The sequence below is a fragment of the Macroventuria anomochaeta genome (assembly GCF_010093625.1).
Source record: "Macroventuria anomochaeta strain CBS 525.71 unplaced genomic scaffold BU25scaffold_14, whole genome shotgun sequence".
Lineage (NCBI taxonomy): Eukaryota > Fungi > Ascomycota > Dothideomycetes > Pleosporales > Didymellaceae > Macroventuria > Macroventuria anomochaeta.
In genome coordinates this window covers 394,725-412,987 of record NW_022985375.1, presented here as the reverse complement: position 1 = coordinate 412,987, position 18,263 = coordinate 394,725, and the positions used below count along the sequence as shown (strand labels likewise).

General features: G+C 54.8%; 7 protein-coding genes across 7 annotated transcripts; 4 read left to right on the top strand and 3 right to left on the bottom strand.

Annotated features, from left to right (window-relative positions):
• Positions 1-257: 257 nt before the first annotated feature.
• On the top strand, positions 258-1,373 carry BU25DRAFT_339776 (S-adenosyl-L-methionine-dependent methyltransferase; the record flags this gene model as incomplete). Its single annotated transcript, XM_033702787.1, has 2 exons — positions 258-488; positions 540-1,373. 2 exons carry the CDS (start codon positions 258-260, stop codon positions 1,371-1,373), a joined length of 1,065 nt encoding a protein of 354 aa, XP_033562379.1.
• A 234-nt stretch (positions 1,374-1,607) lies between these two features.
• On the top strand, positions 1,608-3,023 carry BU25DRAFT_458036 (uncharacterized protein; the record flags this gene model as incomplete). The annotated part of the gene is made up of 2 exons (XM_033710168.1): positions 1,608-1,829; positions 1,908-3,023. 2 exons carry the CDS (start codon positions 1,608-1,610, stop codon positions 3,021-3,023), a joined length of 1,338 nt encoding a protein of 445 aa, XP_033562378.1.
• Positions 3,024-3,857: 834 nt separating this feature from the next.
• Positions 3,858-4,740, bottom strand: BU25DRAFT_439646 (uncharacterized protein; the record flags this gene model as incomplete). Its single annotated transcript, XM_033709116.1, has 3 exons — positions 4,334-4,740; positions 4,130-4,246; positions 3,858-4,012 (listed from the first exon to the last, which is right to left on the bottom strand). The coding sequence occupies exons 1-3, from the start codon at positions 4,647-4,649 to the stop codon at positions 3,858-3,860; spliced, it is 588 nt and encodes a 195-aa protein (XP_033562377.1). The 5' UTR covers positions 4,650-4,740.
• A 1,741-nt stretch (positions 4,741-6,481) lies between these two features.
• BU25DRAFT_41106 (WD40 repeat-like protein) lies at positions 6,482-9,057 on the bottom strand. Its single transcript, XM_033706452.1, has 2 exons — positions 8,024-9,057; positions 6,482-7,967 (listed from the first exon to the last, which is right to left on the bottom strand). Exons 1-2 carry the CDS (start codon positions 8,814-8,816, stop codon positions 6,640-6,642), a joined length of 2,121 nt encoding a protein of 706 aa, XP_033562376.1. The 5' UTR covers positions 8,817-9,057; the 3' UTR covers positions 6,482-6,639.
• A 261-nt stretch (positions 9,058-9,318) lies between these two features.
• BU25DRAFT_410293 (uncharacterized protein) lies at positions 9,319-10,138 on the top strand. Its single transcript, XM_033706248.1, has one exon. It carries the CDS (start codon positions 9,603-9,605, stop codon positions 10,068-10,070), a length of 468 nt encoding a protein of 155 aa, XP_033562375.1. The 5' UTR covers positions 9,319-9,602; the 3' UTR covers positions 10,071-10,138.
• Positions 10,139-12,017: 1,879 nt separating this feature from the next.
• BU25DRAFT_458032 (uncharacterized protein) lies at positions 12,018-16,856 on the bottom strand (the record flags this gene model as incomplete). Its single annotated transcript, XM_033710167.1, has 1 exon — positions 12,018-16,856. The coding sequence occupies one exon, from the start codon at positions 16,854-16,856 to the stop codon at positions 12,018-12,020; it is 4,839 nt and encodes a 1,612-aa protein (XP_033562374.1).
• Positions 16,857-17,285: 429 nt separating this feature from the next.
• BU25DRAFT_421174 (uncharacterized protein) lies at positions 17,286-18,057 on the top strand (the record flags this gene model as incomplete). Its single annotated transcript, XM_033708069.1, has 2 exons — positions 17,286-17,315; positions 17,458-18,057. The coding sequence occupies 2 exons, from the start codon at positions 17,286-17,288 to the stop codon at positions 18,055-18,057; spliced, it is 630 nt and encodes a 209-aa protein (XP_033562373.1).
• Positions 18,058-18,263: the final 206 nt, after the last annotated feature.

Here is an 18,263-nt window from a genome sequence, read left to right as displayed (position 1 = left end):
GGAGCGCTGCCTGGTGCGCTGCCTGTTGCGCTGCCTGTTGCGCGCCGCGGGGGTGTCTGTTGCGGGAAGCTCGGGTCTCGGCCAAGTGTCGGTCGTGTCGGTCGTGTCGGTCGTGTCGAGCGCCGACCCATCGCACGTCTTGACGGACGTAGCCCTCTCGCAGCCCTCTCGCAGCCCTCACTCGCCTTTCCCTCCTGCCCTCCTGCCCTCCTGCCCTCCTGCCACACCGCCCGCAACCACGGTCGGCGGTCTTCGGGATGAACACGCTGTCGGTTCGCGCCTTCATACCGCCGCTGACGCGACGAGGGCTGCCCCTCCGCGCCATTCGCTGCTATGCCGTCCAAGCACCGGGAGCTCCCACCATGGAGATCTTCAGCAACCAGCACAAGTGGCAGCAGAGGGAGCGAGCCGCTGCAAACGTCGACGCAAGCAGGAGCGTCGACTATCTGAGGGACGAAGTGGCCTCGCGGCTATGCGAGCGAGTCCTCGTAGGTTCGCTGTCGACAGCGACAGAGACTCACAGCTGACCCGAGCCAAAGGATATCAAACGCCACTTTCCTCACGTCCTCGACCTCGGCGCCAACGCATGCAACGTCGCACACGCCCTCACACAGCCGTCTCCAGAAGAGCCGGAGAAGGGGCCGCGGTCAACGCGTGTGGGCAAGATCACTGCGGCAGACTCCTCGGCAACGCTCCTCCACCGGGACGCCGACCTGCCCTTCAACAACGAGATCGAGATCATAAGGGAGGTCTTGCCGACCTCCGAGCTGCTCCCCTACCAGGCGAACACATTCGATGCCGTCTTCAGCAGCTTGAGCTTGCACTGGATCAACGACCTACCGTCCGTCCTGGCCCAGGTGAACAACGTCCTCAAGCCTGACAGCCCTTTCATCTCGGTCATGATGGGAGGGGACAGCTTGTACGAGCTTCGCACTTCTCTGCAGCTTGCAGAGCAGGATCGACGCGGTGGTGTTGCGACCCACACCTCGCCCTTGGCAGATGTCAAGGACGTTGGTGGCCTGCTGCAGAAAGCAGGCTTCAACCTCCTCACGGTCGATGTCGACGATATCATCGTTGACTACCCGGACACGTTCTCGCTCATGAAGGATCTGCAGGCGATGGGCGAGTCCAATGCAGTGCTGGCTCGTGAGAAGGGTGGAATTCAGAGGGACGTTCTGCTTGCCGCAGACGCCATCTACAGAGAGCTGCACGGCAACGAAGATGGCACTCTGCCCGCGACGTTCCGTTTGATCTACATGATCGGCTGGAAGCACAGCCCTGAGCAGGCGAAGCCTCTCGAAAGGGGCACCGGCATGTTCAGCATCAAGGACTATCTAGAAAAGAACGGCGAGGGGGGCGAAGGCAAAAATTAGACAGACTTCGACATCAGAATCAGATCCGCAAGCCTCACCAACAAAACCTCCTTCACAGACACCATTGCGAACATCTTGATGACCGGTGAATTTCAGATAGTCACGACAGCTAAGGGCTACCACGCTGATGCCAGGCACCCACTCCTTCTGCTCGACTCCGCACCCACTCCTTCTGCTTGACTCCGCACCCCCCGCGAAACCTGCACCTCTCCTCTTCACAAACAACACCCAGCAATGGCGACCACGTTTTCATCGCTTCCCGTCGAGATTCAGCGCCAATGCGTCAACTACCTTGACATCACCGCTTTGCGGTCAATGCGACTGTCCTCCCAAGCTATCAGGGACGTCACGACTGAGGCATTGTTCGAGGTAGCTACGCTTCAGGTCACAGAAGAAAGCGCAGAGAGATTCAGTGCCCTCATGAATAATGATGAATCCCGACGTTATATCTGTAGAGTAAGTATGGAAGTGTGAGCTCTACTCACTGATACCCGGTAGGTCCTGTATCGTATCTGAACAAGCTGACAGTGACAGCTTCTCCTGGACACCCACTGTGCTGGGCAATGCGCACATGAGGAGTGTGATGTATTTCCGCCACCAGAGTGGTGGGCTGGAGCTGTTGCGAGATGGAGCTGTGTCTCCTGGCCGAACCTCAAGAAAATTACAGTCGATTGCGCGTACGCATGCGCCAACAGGCGTTGTGCATCTCTCGGACTGGCCTTCACAACTTTTCTTGCGGGCGCCGACATCGAAGCCTTGACCATCAAGCATCTTCACGACTCTTGCCTCATCCAGCGCCCAGACTTCACGCCGGGCAGGGCCAAAGTTACGAAGCTGCACCTCTTACTCACTACATGGAGTGACGATGCTTCTCCAGATAACGACATCGAGATACGATACCGCCACTCCCTCTTCAATATACATCTCAACACCACATGGCTGACCCCGCTGCAGACACAACTCACCCACTTGACGTTGCACTCCAACACATACTGGGGCGTATACCCGCCATGGCAGCCTGGCGACCTGCACTTCCCACGTCTCAGATCCCTGGCTCTTGGCAAATGGACCATCGCGTTCGACTGGCAAATCGACTTCATCGTGTCCCATAGCGATACACTCCAGGAACTGTTCCTAACCAATTGTCCGATTTTGCACGCCCTACGAATGACTCCTCGACAGTCCGACAATCAATGGCGACGGCCTCGAGCAGGTACGGCGCGCGGCAAGCCGCCGACGAACAACTTCTTCTCTGGTCTGCGATGGCACACCGTCCTTCTAGCGTTCAAGAGCAAGTTGCCCAAGCTGAAGTATTTCTCAATGGGACCCGGTCCGCTCGGTGGCCTCGTCTTCGACCGCCGAGATTTCAGGGATGATGAAGCGTTCGAGGACCGCTATAAACTCTCTCCGCGCATAGACTCCGCGCGCTACGCTGTCTTTGACTTCGGGGCTGGACCGGCAGAGTGGTTAGATGGTGATTCTGAATACCGTCAGAGGTGGCACAGAGGGAAGGGCGGATTTGATGGCACGGACTGGGTAGAGAAGGAAATGGATGAGGAGGTTAGGAAGAAGGCGAATTACCCTGATTGTTTGCAGGAGGATCAGGCGGCGCTGGAAGGTTTGCTCAGGAGTCTAAGAGAAAGGTGGTAGCCAGTTGGACTAGTGTCAGAGATGCCGCCCATCCTGAGCTCATGATCGCCCTCTCTCTCTTTGCACATTCGGAACGGGCTGGTCTGGTCTGCTTTTGGTTTTGGGTGGGGTCTGCATACGGTACTCTTTCGACCCAAATACCAACTTCAAGCCATGGCTTCAACCCACCGATGCGGTCCGCCAAGCATCTCTCCAAGCATGGATCTTTCCATATGCTGGCGAACATGTAGCTGCACCGAACACGTTGATGTAGAAGTGAGTTGTTCGTCTGTCTCTGCGCATGTTGGTGAGGATTTGAGCACACAGTGCTGCTCAACGCATACATTTGGACATGGAGGCGGCACCGAAGATGGATAACTGGGATTTGAGCGAGAAGAATCAAGTCAAGGTCCAAAGCGGATATCAAAATCGCAACAACCAACGCCGGCTCGAGTCCGCGCTTCACCAGCCATTTACCCCACCTTCTTCTCAACTTTGTTCACGGCCATGACTTGGTCTCCTTCCCGTCTCCTATACTGCTCGATTTCCTCTCGGCCCATGTCAAATTTTCCTTGTTCAGCCATCCACAAACATGAGGTGGCTTCTTCTTTCGCTTCCTTCGCTCCTCTCTTGTCTCGTGTCTCACAGCGTCGATATCATCGACCTTCCTGTGCGAAACAGATCGACTCCTGCTCTCTCTCTCTCTCGATCCCAATCCCGAACTTCTCCGCCCTCCGCCCTTGTTCTCTCCCTTCGAGCCTTGCCCTCCCCACTCCTCCGCTCATCAGCTTTCTTCCCCACAGCCTTCATTCCAGCGAGAGATTGAGAGATGAGGAACTTGACATTCTACGAGCCCTAGTTTTTCTCGTTGTTCTCGTCCAGGCAGATACACATGGCTGCTATCAGTGCCATATCGACGCCTGGCGCGACGGTCACGGCGTAGGTTTGTTGGCCGAAGAAAAGGTCTTTGCCGGAGAGGAACTTGCGGTCGATTCTTGCTACGACAGCATCTGCGAATGTAAGTGAGCAACCATGTTGCAGAATTTGGAGTGAAGGACGGAGGTTTGTTGATGATATTGAAACGATGATAAAGAAGGGAAGAGAGGTTGGGGGAAATGGAAACTTACTGCCCTGAGCTTCGTTCGTGATGTCGGCTGTGGTGTCGAACCAGTGGCCACGCATTGTGAGGACTTCTTGCTTGCCGGACTGGGAAGTGATTGTTGCTGTGGCTTTGCTGCCCCTCACTGCGATCCGTTGTTAGTATCTCTGCCAACATATGCTAGGTATCGTGTTTGTCCTTGCATCTTCTTCGAGAGATTGGGTTGACTTACACGTGAACGAGCTCTTGACCTCCATGATCTTCTTCTCCTGCGCATCTTCCACGCGGAACGTCGGGTGAATATGAAAATGCTCCTTCACAATATCAAACAAATGGTTGCCCTGCTCGTCAAACACCTTCTTGCGGCCGGAGAGGGACATTACTTTGCCCTCTACACGAATAATCGGTGTGCCATTGGCAAGCTTGATGTGAAAGTCGTCGCCGGTAAGTGAGAGAACCTTCTCCTTGAGGACCAGAGTTTCAGAGCCGCGGGCAAAGAATTGCGGGAACACGCCGACGGGCGAGGGAACTTGCGCTAGGTATGCCATTGCCGGTGATGTTGAGTCTGTTTGGAGGTTTAGTGGTCGTAGTCGCCAGGGGGCCGTGATCTGGGTGGTGAGTTGAGGTATAGACGGTGAGGCTGAAGCTGTGTGGTACTGACCGGGTCGAACATCTAAAGCAGGTGCGGGACGGCGAACTTATATGCTGTGAACAAGTTCGGTGGGACGCCTTGCTCGATGTCGCTCAAGGGGCTCGAACTAAGCCAACGATAGGGTGAGAATGATAAAGCTGGATCACGATGGTGGAGCTCAGCCACGCTATCGACGGAGGTGCGCCTGACGCGTCGCCAGCCCTCGTCTCAAAGCAAGCGACGAGGAAAATGAGAGTTGGAGTCGCAATTACCTTTTACGAAACATGCCCGATCTGTATATAGGTGAAGTAATGTTTGTAGCGGTGCATCGATATTTGCTCGGCAGCCCTCCCGAGGTTTGTCATTCCAGCCTTGTTCTTTTTTTCAAGTGCCTTCATTGTGCTGCATTATACGAAAAATCTTACCAGCTGGAAGGGCCCGATGCATTCTCTCTCCTTACTGCAATCTGTTCGCACACAAGTCTGCGCTCTCGTTGATCAGCTCATCAACCACCTGTTTCTGCACGATGCAGATGTACACCCTTCAGATATAAACCTTTACCTGGCCAGAAATCTTCCGTCTCGCGTGTACCTAGACATTTTATCGTAAAGAATTGCAAATAATTCTGAAACCCTCCACCAATATGCAGAACATGGCGGGCTTTATTCTAAGTCGGACTCTTCTGCAAGGATAGAAGAGCCGGTATCCTCAACTTCTCGCCACTAATCCTCAAAACCAACTTTTCTCCAGCTTCAAAGATGATACCTGTCGGTCACAGCTGGATCTCCAATCGCACCACCGAGCCCGGCTGCACTTTCTGGACCCGCTCGTGAGAAAGAGTCTTCCATGTTTTGCCGGACTTCGACGGTGATACGTGTCGTTGAGAAGCACGAAGAATTCCACTTGGCCCCCAGTATCGGAAGATTCTATTCTGAGTCGCCGCAGCTTCTTCTTCGGCGCTTAAGATATCAGGCGTAGGGATGTTCTTGTTCAACAGTTCGTTGCCCTCATTGTCAGTCTTGAAGATATGGGTGTATACATCGAGGTCATTGTGGTCTGGTGAAGAGATGTCGATGACTAGAGTGCTTGGGCCTACAAGCGCTGTTTTGGCTGTGAAGTTGTATGATTGAAGAGGCAATCTAGGTCCTAGTAAATGTAGACAATGGAAAGCAAGGCCACGGCAAGGTTGTCTTTCAGCATCCTTTTCAATAGTCCATGTGTATCTCGAATCTCTGAAGTAGATCACAAATGGCTGACGAAAAGACTGAAAACCTGAGGGACGTGCTGAAGAGGAAAAGTGGAAGATATCCGTGACATCAAAGTCAAGAAGAAGTCCGAGTATACAATATACGTTGTTTATTGTGTCAATTAGGGAGGGTGTGTAAGCCTATAGTCTATACCAAACTTCCGCACAATACAAACAAGAAATGAAAGTCTCGGGTTGATACCCCAAAAGCGTTGCGGCGAACAACACGGGCCTCGCGAATCTAGTATGCGCTGCTAATACAAAGGAGAAAGAGAGGACTTCGGAGGGTATAGCTCCGGTGTACCTATGCCAATGCGATGATGTAATAAACGCTCGCTGATGCATAAATAACGCCCTGTAAAATAGTATGATTCTCGGCTCCTCTGTCCTCCTCTTCTCTTACAACAGGTCCAAACTGTTGGATTTTTACTTCGACGTCTTCACAACATTCTCCTCAGTCAAATCAGGCGGGTGGTACCGAAGATGTCCGTACTTGTCAAGCTATGGCCGTGTCGGACTTCTTGGGACCCAGGCCGAGCTTAGCCAGATACTCCAGCTGGATATTCTCCCGTACCTCTTCATCACGGATCGCTGCGTGGCGAGGCACATGATGGCGAGGCTAGTGCTGCTGTTAGACAGATGTGAGCGAGCGGGCACTCACTTACTTCTCTCCAACAAGCAACTCAGATCCAGTCACGTTGTGACCGAAGTCCAGAATCAATGTGCGGCCATCTTGGCTGGTGGCGACCACACGTCGGTAGTCGCTCTTTGCGGAGAGTATCCAGCTCGTTGTCCAGTTCTTATACACAGCATATGTCGCCCCCGTCTCGTAATCGGAAACTTGGATGCTCTGATCATACGAGCCGGATACTATACGACCGTTGAAGGCATCCAGGAACAACGAGCGGACGAGGCCTTCGTGCTTGACGCGGCTGTGGACGAGATTGCCAGAGTTGGCGTCAAACTTGTACACGACGTGGTCGTTACCTCCGGCAAGGACGTACTTAGCATCATCAGAGAATTCGACAGCTGCAAGGCCCCTATCCTCAGATGGGAAGTCCTTGATGGAAGCACCAGTCTCGAGGTTCCACAGCTTAGCCATACCATCTCCGCTTGCGGACACGAGAAGGTTGCCACGGAGCTGGACAGCGTTGACGGGACCACGGTGCCCCTTAAGCGTGCGAATGCAGACACCAGTCTTGCGGTCCCAGACCTTGATCATGGCATCCTTGCTGCACGAGATGATGTACTTGTCGTCCAAACAAACATCCAATACACCAGCTTCGTGACCACGGAGGCGGTACATTGGAATATACTCTTCACCGGTGATGTCCCAGACAATACAGGTATAGTCGGAGGAGCCTGTGACCATGATCTCGTGATCGTACTGCAGGCAAAGAATCGATGCATCGTGGTAGTCGGCAGGGACGTGGTAGATCTTGTTGCCGGCCTTGGTGCCGTTGACGGAGGGGTGGCTGATGACGCGTTCGGAACGCTCCTCCATAGGTAACGGCGTGTTGATTGTAGGGCGGTGGTTAGGTCCACCATACACCTTGACACACTTATACGTCTTCAGGTCCCATACACGAATTGTTCGGTCGCGAGATCCAGTAATGCACTTGTTCTCGTCAAACTGGCAGCAGTAGACGCTGTCTGTGTGACCGTTGAGGTAGACAGCAGCGGGAGTACCGGCCTTCCACCGCTTGTTGATTGTGCTTCGTGCAGAGTACATCTTCTTCCAATCTTGCGCAGGAGCCGGCTTGCCATTTGCTTGCTTGCCGACTCCTGAACCACCCATCTGAATTGGTGCAGGCGAAACGTGAACTTCGGGCTCGTACTTGCGGAGGAAGACATTGCGCCAGACGTGGCTCGAGGCGGCGTGCTCGTGCCAGTGGCGTGAGACTTGTTCTGCGCGAGCGAGCGATGTTGCGTCGAGGTTTGCAAGGACGGCAGTAGCGAGTTCGGCGGGCAAACGCTGGAACGGATCGGCTAGACAGACAAATTAGCATTGTTGATGCCAGAACCTGTCAATGGACCAGACTTACTCATCTTCTTATCGGTAGCACTATCCGTCCTAACAATGGGGGAGGAGCATGTCATGTCGACACCGCTCTCGTTGTCGTTAAAGTCTACATCGCAGAATTGAGGCTTGTCTGAGGAGATGAGACCATTGAGGAAGCGGTGTGTGTGCTCTTGTTCGCGTCGCAGCTGGTTCAAACGGCTCTCGTTGGCAGCCGCGGCCGATTGTCGTGCAGAGGCGCCTCCCATGAGTTGAGCTGTCAAGAGAGATGTGTGTTGTTGTGGTGTCTTGGATGATTCTCCTGAAGGAAGGGATGTGGCCGGTCTCCTACGTATAGAACTGAAGCGCTTGAGTGAAAAGCCCTTGTTGGCGCTGGTAGGGGATGGCGTGAGGACAGGGAGCGAGGGGATGCCGGAGTCTGTGTGTGGCAGGGGCAGACGCTGTTGCTCGTTGCTGGACTTGCGGGCCGTGGTTGAAGAAGGCAGGCTGTCAATGAAACTCTGGATGGATCCTCTGCGGTGGCGCGACGGAGCAGCAGAGGCGGACGAGAAAGAAGATAACCTCCTGCGGCTTTTTTGGCGGGTGAAAGTGCCTGTGAGGTTTCCAAGCGCTCTGGAAAGCGCACTTTCACCGTGGCTGCTGTTTTCTGCCTCGTTCACGGCGTCGAGAGCCATGCCATAGCGCTCAGTGTCGTAGTAGTTGCTCGTGCTGAAGGTTTGCGACGCCGTCCTCTTCATGGTGTGGTCGAAGGGCGTGGTGTGTGTGTCGTCGTTCGCAGCGGAGGATGTCTTCGGACGGGAAGCCAGACTGCGATGCATTGGAGCGTCTGCTGGCAGCGATGCAGCGGTGTGCACGAGTTCGATGCAGGCCAATTCCAGGGGGTGAGGGCGGCTTGAGGCCGAAACGTGCAGCGAGTCGTGGGCGTGCAGGGCGAGGAGCTAGGAATTCAAGGAGTGTGGAGCGGTGCAGCGGTGTATCGCAACAACAACAACAACAACAGCAGCAGCAGCAGCAGCAGCAATAGCGGTAATTAATAGACAGGGAGCGTGCACAGCAGCCAGCGAGGGTGTGGGGGGCGAGTGGATGTGAAGAATAGACAAAAGGGCCTACTAGTACAGTGGACGACAAGGAAAGGGAGGGAGCGGGCGTGCGGACAGGGCCGTCGTCGGAAAAAGCGAAGAGAGTGCGAGGATTTGGGACCACGACAGGATCACGGCCGGTGTTTTTAAGCCTTGCGGCAATGAGCGCGCAGTCGGACAGCCCAAAGCCAATCTCTTCGCACTAGCCGCAACGCTGGCTCATGGGCCTCCCCCCCCCCTCCCCCAGCAACACGCTACTGCCTTTCGCCGGGCCCTCTCCAGCCGAAGAGGTATTCACTGCTAGTGCACTGCAAATCTCAGAGGCACTGGAACACCAGCTCAATCGGCGGTCTGTACCACGTCTGCATTACAGCACAAGATCCGTTCGCACTGCCCGCTCTTCTGCACCTCACTGCCTCTGCATCTGTTGGGCGGTCTCGCCCTCACCGCTCCCACAGCAGGCCACCGTACGCCCACTCAGCACTGTTACAAAGCAGCCCATACGAAACCTTCCCAAACAACGACATGGAGCCCACCCGTGTTCCCCCCTTCTACCGTCTGGTCTTCCTGTACCTCGAGCCCATCTCCATATTCACAGGCGCCGTGCAGGCCTACTTCTTCCAGTCGGCCTACCTGACCCTCACCCACGCCTCCAGTGCCCCCAGCGTAGTGCCCGTCTCAACATCCATTGTGCTGACCCAGTTGGCGAATCTGTACCTGGGACTTGCCATCACCGAGGCTCTCATTCTGCGTGTGACCACCGAGTACAGCGTGTGGAAGGCGCTCATCATCGTGCTGCTCATCGCTGATGTGGGCCACCTGTACTCGGTCCTGCCATTGGGCTTCTCCAGAGCATTCCTGCAATGCTGGAACTGGAACGCTATAGATTGGGGCAACGTTGGCTGGGTCTACTTTCTCGCACAGACGCGTATTTCCATGTTGCTAGGTATTGGGTTTGGCGGAAGACGCGCTCCCGGGCTGAAGAATGCTTGAGGCTCGAATGCGGTTGTAGATACCCAGCTCCATCTAGCGTCCTGTCATACAGAAGCTGTCGAAGCACCTGCCAATCCTGAAACACAAATTTCTGCGTGACCAAGTTAATACATCCATCATCATCAACACAGAACGCCACGTTCTACATACGTCTGCTCTCGTACCCGTTCGGCAAGCCAACCGAGAGGCCCTCCTTACCGAGCCCTCATGCTTGCTTCTGGCGGGCCTCTGGCGGGTGCCACAGAGATCTCCCTCAGCCCACCACCCCAGACCCACAGCACCGTCTAACCCGAACCATCATCATCAAGATCGACTTCTAAAAGTTAGGGGCTCAACGAATCGTCAGGGAGTCCATATAATTGTCAGGAGTCCGCAGTGAACAGTGGTACGCACATGCAAGGCCTGACAGTCCATCTCTCCGCCCAGACACGGAGGTAGCACTCCGCTGCGCTTGCGCTGCGCTTTCATTGTCCGCGAGTCGTCAGCGAACCAATCTCACGCTCCCACCTTGCCAAAAGCAAAAAGGTGCCGTTCTCAACCACTTCCAACAAAGAAGCAACTCGCACCTGCCGTCTCGACCCTCAGCTCTCGAATGCTCTGAACCTGTTTCGTACGTTGTGCGTCGTACGGAGACGGATGGGTTGAGGATGGTGAGCGGACTTTCCGCAGAATGATGGAATGCTGCTGTGGCACGTTGCACTGCACCACCAGTTCGCTCTGCCCGTTGTCCGTTCTCGCTTCTCTGCCACAGCGGAACACATTCCTCACCCTCGCTCGCCCCAACCCTGCCCAGCACTCCTTCTTGAACCAACCAAGCAGGACCTTCAAAGCCGATCCGCACCGCGCCCGCCGCCGTCACAACACCACATGCCCCATGCAGCCCGCCGAGATTAGCTCAGCATTGCCTAGCCACCATCCTCAGCCTCAGCGCACCCAGTCTTAAAATCCTTCCATCCCTCCCAACCTTCTAGCGTGGAAGATTGGGATCCTCATCCGGCAAGTCCAATTCTTACCCTGCATACACTTCGCGTGTTGGACCAGGATGCGCGCGCTTCGCCGAGCTCGTCACTATTACAAATTGACGTCATTATTCGGCAGACCTCCTACTTGACGAAATTTCGTCGAGGATTGGAGACTGTTGGTATTGATGATGGAACACTTGATGCTTGTGGCGATGTTTCCGGATGGTACCCCTCCCCTGCGCCGGTGTCGAAATGTACCGTGGTACACCAGCCTGGCGAGATTGCTGATGACCTCTTGATTACTATGTCTACCGTTCGATCTCAAGACTACAAAAGCTACTGATCCTCGAGACGCATCGCTGGACTGTCAGGCTGCTTGCGTCTGGTTGCGGAGAAGTCCAGCCTCAGAGTCGGTGAAGGGACTTGCTCGCTTCGTAGAGTGCCGACCCGAGAGCATGGAGTTGGAGCTATGGGCAATGTCAATATGGGAGAACTGTCTGTCTGAATGTGAGACCTGACTGGGTGCGGAGGCGGGAAGAGCAGATTGACAACATCCCACCTGCTTCCGCGTCGCGATCGAGGGGCTGATAGGCGTTATAAAGCTGATCCTACCCACGCACACGCAAAGAAGGCGAATGAACACGCACATGACTGGATTCAGTATATGCAAACCCTTCCCAGAGCCTATCTAAGAACGACAGAAGAGCAGTAAATAGGGGTATAAGTATCCACAGCAGGGTAAGTCCAACAAAGAAGGTCGACTCGTACCCCATACATCGGGCCCATAAATGACATTTTGCCATCTCGCCATCTCATATCGCGCCGTGATCCCAAGGCCTCAACATCCAAAGCGCCTTGTGAGTGAAAATAACAACAAAACGATGCAAAAACAATGGTGAAAGTGATAGTACAGTAAAAATAAGAATAGAAAGTTATGCAAGATGTCCAAGGATCGAGTATGCAAAACAATAAGCCGCGTGATAGATCAGTAGATGCCAGCTTCAAGGCCAGCCAGGCTGCCGTCCATCTGCTTCTCCATAGCCTCGAAGTCCGTCAGTGAGGGAAACAACATGATCTCGTCGCTGTCCATAGGAGGCAGAGAAACACCGAGAGTTTGCAGATCGTCGGAGAGTTGCATGTCAAGTGGAAGCGCATCTCCGTTCATGCCCATCATCCATGCATCGGGCATGTCGATGTCGATATTGATCTGGAGGTTGTCGTTCTCGGAGATGTCAGACTGTCGTGTGGAAGGCGTATCCTTCGAGGACGAGTCTGGTGTCTCTGTTGGCGAGCTGGGTCGCGAGCGAGTGGCCCAAGTATTGTCCACGTCCTTGAGGTTGAGTACAGTGAACGGACCGTTGGCATCGAGCGCGGCGAACGTCTCCCCGTACGAGTAATCCAGCAGCGACGTAGGAATCATAGGCTGTATATCCTGTTGCTTCTCTGGCTCTGCCACAGCGACGAGTGCGGGCTCTTTTACAGTCGACTTAGCAGCACTGGTAGGCGTAGGCTTTGCTTGGGGCCCGGTACTGGGTGTGGCCACCTTCGCTATCGTCTGCGGTGTCTTAAGCAAATTGGCTGATGGCGAGTTCTTGATGCCAGTCTGTGTCGGTATGCGTGCCATTGGGGTGGCAGCTACATGATGTCCCGCGGGTGTCGAGGCGTTCTGTGCAGTGCTAGGGGCGTGTTCGGTTTTAATGGCCTGCGCAGGAGCACGCGGAGCTGAGGCTGCTGGAGCAGGTGCAGGCTTCGCGGTAGGTTTCGAAGTGGTGGCATCGGCCTTAGGCTCACCTGTCTTGGGGTCTAGCTTGAGGTAATCTGCCATGGACTCGAGAGCAAATTGAAGAGGATTGTCATGCACGGCGTGGGCAATACTGATATGCGCATCGAGCTCAGTTTGTGTATCGAATCCTCGAACAGAGTATTCGCATGCAGCCTCCTTGCATTTGAACGTCGGCCTTTGTGGCGTCTGCTTGTCGGGTGCCGGCTGTCGCTTGAGCTCAGGTGAACTGCCTTTTCCAGTACCCATGCGAGGCGAGGGCTTGGGTCCTGGCGTTGAGCTCGCACTTCCTCCATCCACCCTCGCACGTTTCTTGTCCGGCAGGACGAGATTAGTAAGTCTCGGTGCTTCGTCAAAGTACTTTGGAGCTCCGCTTGGAGATTGCCCGCCGCCAAGAGGGAAGGGCGGCCGATCGGTCGTAGGAGCTTGAGGCGCCTTCGCACCCCGTTGATGTGATTCGGTATGTTGCTTGAGATTAGCAGCGTTGAGCTGAGCTGGAGATGTGGCAAGCGAGGGATCTGAGCTGGGTTGCGATTGTTGTGGACCTGGGTGGGCATTGGCGTTCTGGTTCTGTTGTGACTGCGACATCCTCGATCCGATCTTGGTGACGAAGTTGAGAATGGTACGGAGGTGGGTCTTAAATCCTTCTGTTGGCAGAGTGATCTGGTCGTTGAGCAACCCATTCTCGAGGTTCATTTCTCGGAACAGCAAGCATCGTGCCATCATTATCTGCCTTATAACGCCCTCTGAGCCACTGTCGATATCAAACGACGCGTAGAAGGCGCGGATTGCTCCATCGACCTTCTTCAGCGTCGAGAACTGCTTCTGCAGAGAACCCTGGAGAGAAGCGCGCACTTGGGGCGGTATTTGTGTTGGCTGCCCAGGAGGCAGGTTTCTTTCAACCTCTGCCATCATCGCATTTAACTTATTGAGCCTTACTGGATCACTCATGCGAACGCGGAGGTCATCGGCACTAGGCACTGGACGTGATTGTTGCGGCACCTTGCCATTAGCAGCGTTCGAAGCATCTTGAGCTTTGAGCAGCTGTGCCTTAACTTGAGCTTGCTGCGCAGGTGTAAGCTTAGACATCTGCTCCTGTGTAAGGCTGAGAGGCCTCTGGGGAACCATAGGCGCTTGCGGCGCCGCATTGCTGCCAGCTTGGTCTGTACTGGCCTCAGCAGAATCTTCGTTGGGCCGTTTCAGACTCTTCGTTGCGTTGGGCGCGGGCTGTGTCGTTTGCTGTGGTCTAGCAGCTGGCTTTGATTGCGGTGTAGACTGAGCAGCCTGGGCGGTCAGAGGGTGGTTGGGCTGCTGCTGCTGCTGCTGCTGTTGCTGTTGTTGCTGCTGCTGTTGTTGCTGTTGTTGTTGTTGTTGTTGTTGTTGTTGTTGTTGTTGCTGTTGTTGCTGTTGTTGCTGCTGCTGTTGCTGTTGTTGCTGCTGCTGTTGTTGTTGTTGTTGTTGTTGCTGCTGCTGCTGCTGCTGCTGTTGCTGTAACATGTTCCGTTGTTGTTGTTGTTGTTGCTGTTGCTGAGCAAGCATTTGCTGTTGCTGCTGCTGCTGCTGCTGCTGTTGCCTGCCCTTCATCTTTTGCGTCATGATATGTTGACGCAATTGATCGTCTGTCATATTCAAGCTCATCTGGGGATTTTGTCCCTGGATCTTCTGTCGGAATATCTGCAGCTCTTGCGGTGTGACATTGATCGGAGGCAAGTTCGCCATGTTCAACGGCTGTTGCGGTACCCTTCCCTGCCCCTGGCCCGGCGTCATTGGTGCAGGCGGTGCCATTCCCGCAGCGTTGTTTGGCTGAGGAACAGTGCCAGGCATCTGTTGCTGTCGCTGCTGTTGCTGTAACATATTCTGAAAGTGTATTACTTGAAGCATAATCAGCTTTTGTGTTTCTGTAGGAGGCAGTATGGCAGGGTTTTGCTGAGCCCACTGCTTAAGTTGTCCCCAGCTCTTCACGTCCGGAGGTAGATTTTGTCGAACCTGTGGGCCGACTACTTCTGGAGGAAAGGGTCTACCATCAGTGCTTGCGATGATTCCAGGATTTGATTGAAGCAAATTCTGTGCGGCCACGATGCGTTGTGGTGTCAGCATGCCACGCTGTGGCATCTGTTGGGGTTGTCCACCAATAGCACCAGGCGTCTGTTGCCCAAGACTCATGCCAGGACGAGCCATGTTAGCCATGTTAGCCATGTTGGCCATATTGGCCATGTTAGCCATGTTAGCCATATTGGCCATGTTCGGCCCTCCCATCATTTGACCAGCCATACCAGGCTGCATGCCTTGTTGCTGATTGAAGGGGAGCATGTTGCGTTGTCCTGGAGTTCCGGGCCCGCCAACCAATAATCCGTTCTGCATCGCTTGCTGTCGCCGTTGGGTGGTCATATAGTTGGCGAGGATTTGGCGGAAATTCTGCTCTGGCACCTTGAGCAGTTGTTGTTTTGCGTGTGGTTCAAGATCCGCTGGCATCATGCTCAATCGCGCTTGATCTGTGAGAGGTCCAGTAGACTGTCCCAAAGCGGCGGCGGCGGCGGACCTCTGTTGTGCCTCGCGCAGCAATGCAGACACTTGTTCGTTCTGACCTTGACCTGGTTGAGGTGTCATCTGCGGAACATGCGCTTGTGGGCGCTGCTGAGGGGTGGTAGGCGGTCCTTGTTGACCAGGTGGGTTCATTGGTCTTGTGAGCAATGGCATGGCTGGGCTTTGCTGAGATCCTGGTGGGAGGTTGAGACCACCAATCTGTCCTTGGAGTAGTTGGTTTTGATTCCTTGCCTGCATCGCAGCCTGTTGGACCCTCTGCTGTTGGTCGATCTGTGCGCGCGCTTGGGCTTGAGCTTGTTGTTGCGCCTGTACCTGTGCCTGGGCTACCTGAATCTGTGAAGCGTTGGCCTGGCGCTGGAGGCTTTGTTGGAATGCAGCCTGAGCTGCTTGTCGTTGTGCCATGGCCGCATTCTGTGGTTGGCCTCCTTGTCCAAAAGCAGCCATTTGAGCACTGTTGTTGTTGCTCGCTGGAACGACCTCTGCACCGGAGTCCTGCAACCTCACAGCTCCCAGTTGCTGGTTCGTAATCGCATTGAAATCGAACGTAGGATCTGACTGTCGTTGGGCCATATTGGCCTGCTGACCCTGCATCTGGTTGGGTTGACCACCCTGCTGCCCGCCCATCTGGTTTGCACCTTGCTTATTTGAAAACTTGCCACTTCTGTATAGCATTTCGGCGTGCTGTCGGAAGCGAAAGTATAAAGGATCGATCCCCTGTGCAAGGGCCTGCTGCTTCTTGGCGTCGGGCCATGTATTGACTTCTGCTTGAAATTTTGCGCGAACCTCAGGCCCACAGCTGTCCATAAGTTTCTTAGCCAGTTGATTGATGAATGCACCTTGATTGACGAAAGCACCTTCTGCTTGCTGGGGCGGTTGTTGCGGCTGTTGCATGTTCGGTTGTTGGTTTTGTTGACCTTGGTTGAGGTTGGGTGTGCCGACGTTCATGCCCATCGAGGACCCTCCTTGTTGCATGGGAACTGGTGATATCTGCATGGGTCGTTGGAGCTGAGCGTTGGGAAAGCCTGGGGTGAACTGCTGCGGTGTGCCTTGCCGAGGGCCTTGGGGACCAGCCTGACCCATCATGTTCATCTGACCTGGATTCATCCCGTTCATGGGCATGTTCATGTTTCCAATATTGGTCTGCATGCGTTGTGACTGTTGTTGCCGTGCCGCAGTCATTTGCACCAGTTTCTGTTTGATGTTCGCGACATACTGGTCCTTTGTCTGGGCTTGGATGAACATTTGGCTCTCAAACTGAAGGGAGGTGCGCATGGCTTCCAGTTCCGGTGTCTCCGGCTTAAGGAGGCGGAACTGGGTGAAGAACTGAAAAGCAAGCTGGCCGCGTTCTTCTGGTGCTATAGACTGTTGCCATCCCTGAGGAATCTTGCCCTGCTGCTGCTGGGCGCGATAATGATTGACGAAGTGGTTGTAGTTTGCAGCATTGGCTGGACCCTGGCGGGCCATGCCATTGTGCTGCATGTTAGGGTTGTTCATCTGCATGGCCGGCGCACGGCGGTGTCGAGCCGTCTATGTCGTAAGATTAAGATATACGTCGGGTCGGTGAACAGCGCGGTGCAATACCGCAAGATCAAAAGATAGCAATACGCATGCAGGGGACTGGTGTTTGCAAAGGTACACGACGATGGTGTCGAGTGTCGAGGCTCGGTGCCGGCGGTCGAGTTGGGCGCCCGTCAGGACAGCGCGGGAAAAGCAAGTACGGTTTGCGTCGACTGTCGCGAAGGCGAGCGGCAGACCCAGCACACGCAGTGGCTAGAAGATCGCCAGCATCCGCCACGAGTCGAGGGACGTGGTGTGGTCGAGGAAAGGCCGGGCGAGGTTTGCGGGACTGCGCAGTCGAAGGGACGCTACTGATTGCTCGTAAGTGATCGACACTGGGCGGCAGGGCAGTCTGCGGGCCTCCCAATAGCAATGCCGGATGCAGCGTTTGAGCCCGCGGTGGTATGCTGCGACAGTTCTGCTCGCAGCGCGTCCAAAAGTCCCAGGCGAAGAGGGAAGGGGAGTGTGGGAGGCTTGTAGCGAGCCTCTACGCTGCGGGAGAAAGGTGACGGAGCGCTTTGGTCGGTGAGGATGCTTTCCACAGGTGCTAGAGCAAGCCGTGCAGCAGGTGGACGCCAGTGGAAAGGTTAGCGCACGACCACGACCAGGGTTCGTCACTCCTCCAAGACGTCGTGGCAGTGGGCAGTGGAATGGACGCAACCCTGAACAATTTGTTATTTCTTGTTGCGCAGTCAGAGAAAAGAAGGGCAGCTGCACTGGTTTCTTCACGGAGGCAACAGTCTGGCAGGCGAAAGCAGGTAGCGCGGAGCTGATTTCGATTGCCTGGTGTCACAGCTGGGTGGTCATTAAGGGCCTAGTCAAGCCTCACTACTGTGGGACCCTACCTCCGTTGCCCTGCTGTGTCGCCCACCGCACCCTGTCATCAGCTCCTAGGAGGATTGACCGACATTGCAATTCTCTGCAATTCTTTGTAAACTGTATAATCACGAAAGCTTCCTCGAGCACGTCTCGCATTTGCAGCAGGCTTGCCTGGCGCTTGAAGCTCGAGGTCGTGAGGTTTCACTTGGGCACGGCGTCCAATCCGAAAGAAACACTTGCCAGAGCACGACCACAAGACGCCCAGTATGTGCGCACCCTTCCATCGCCATGGCGCCATTCAGCCCACTGCATGCTGGCCCGCTAGCCTGATCTGGTGTCTGTTGCCCCAGTCTGGTGATGAAGTCAAGCACACCAGCGCCGTTTACATTCGAAGCGTTCTGTCCTGTGTCCTTGCGCTCTGCACAAGAGCAGAGGATTGAGTTGCAGGCCTCTTCGCCATCCAAGCAACAAGTGGCTGGTGGCACCAAGCCATGGAATCCGTCCAGCGCTATCTTCTGTTAGCTGAAATTA

Bases quoted from the DNA above. Each gene is read 5' to 3' on its own strand.
- BU25DRAFT_410293 (XM_033706248.1), top strand. From the start codon at position 9,603: ATGGAGCCCACCCGTGTTCCCCCCTTCTACCGTCTGGTCTTCCTGTAC.
- BU25DRAFT_41106 (XM_033706452.1), bottom strand. From the start codon at position 8,816: ATGCATCGCAGTCTGGCTTCCCGTCCGAAGACATCCTCCGCTGCGAAC. The intron at 7,968-8,023 runs GTAAGTCTGGTC...TTGTCTGTCTAG, and splicing joins TGCTACCGATAAGAAGATGA to CCGATCCGTTCCAGCGTTTG.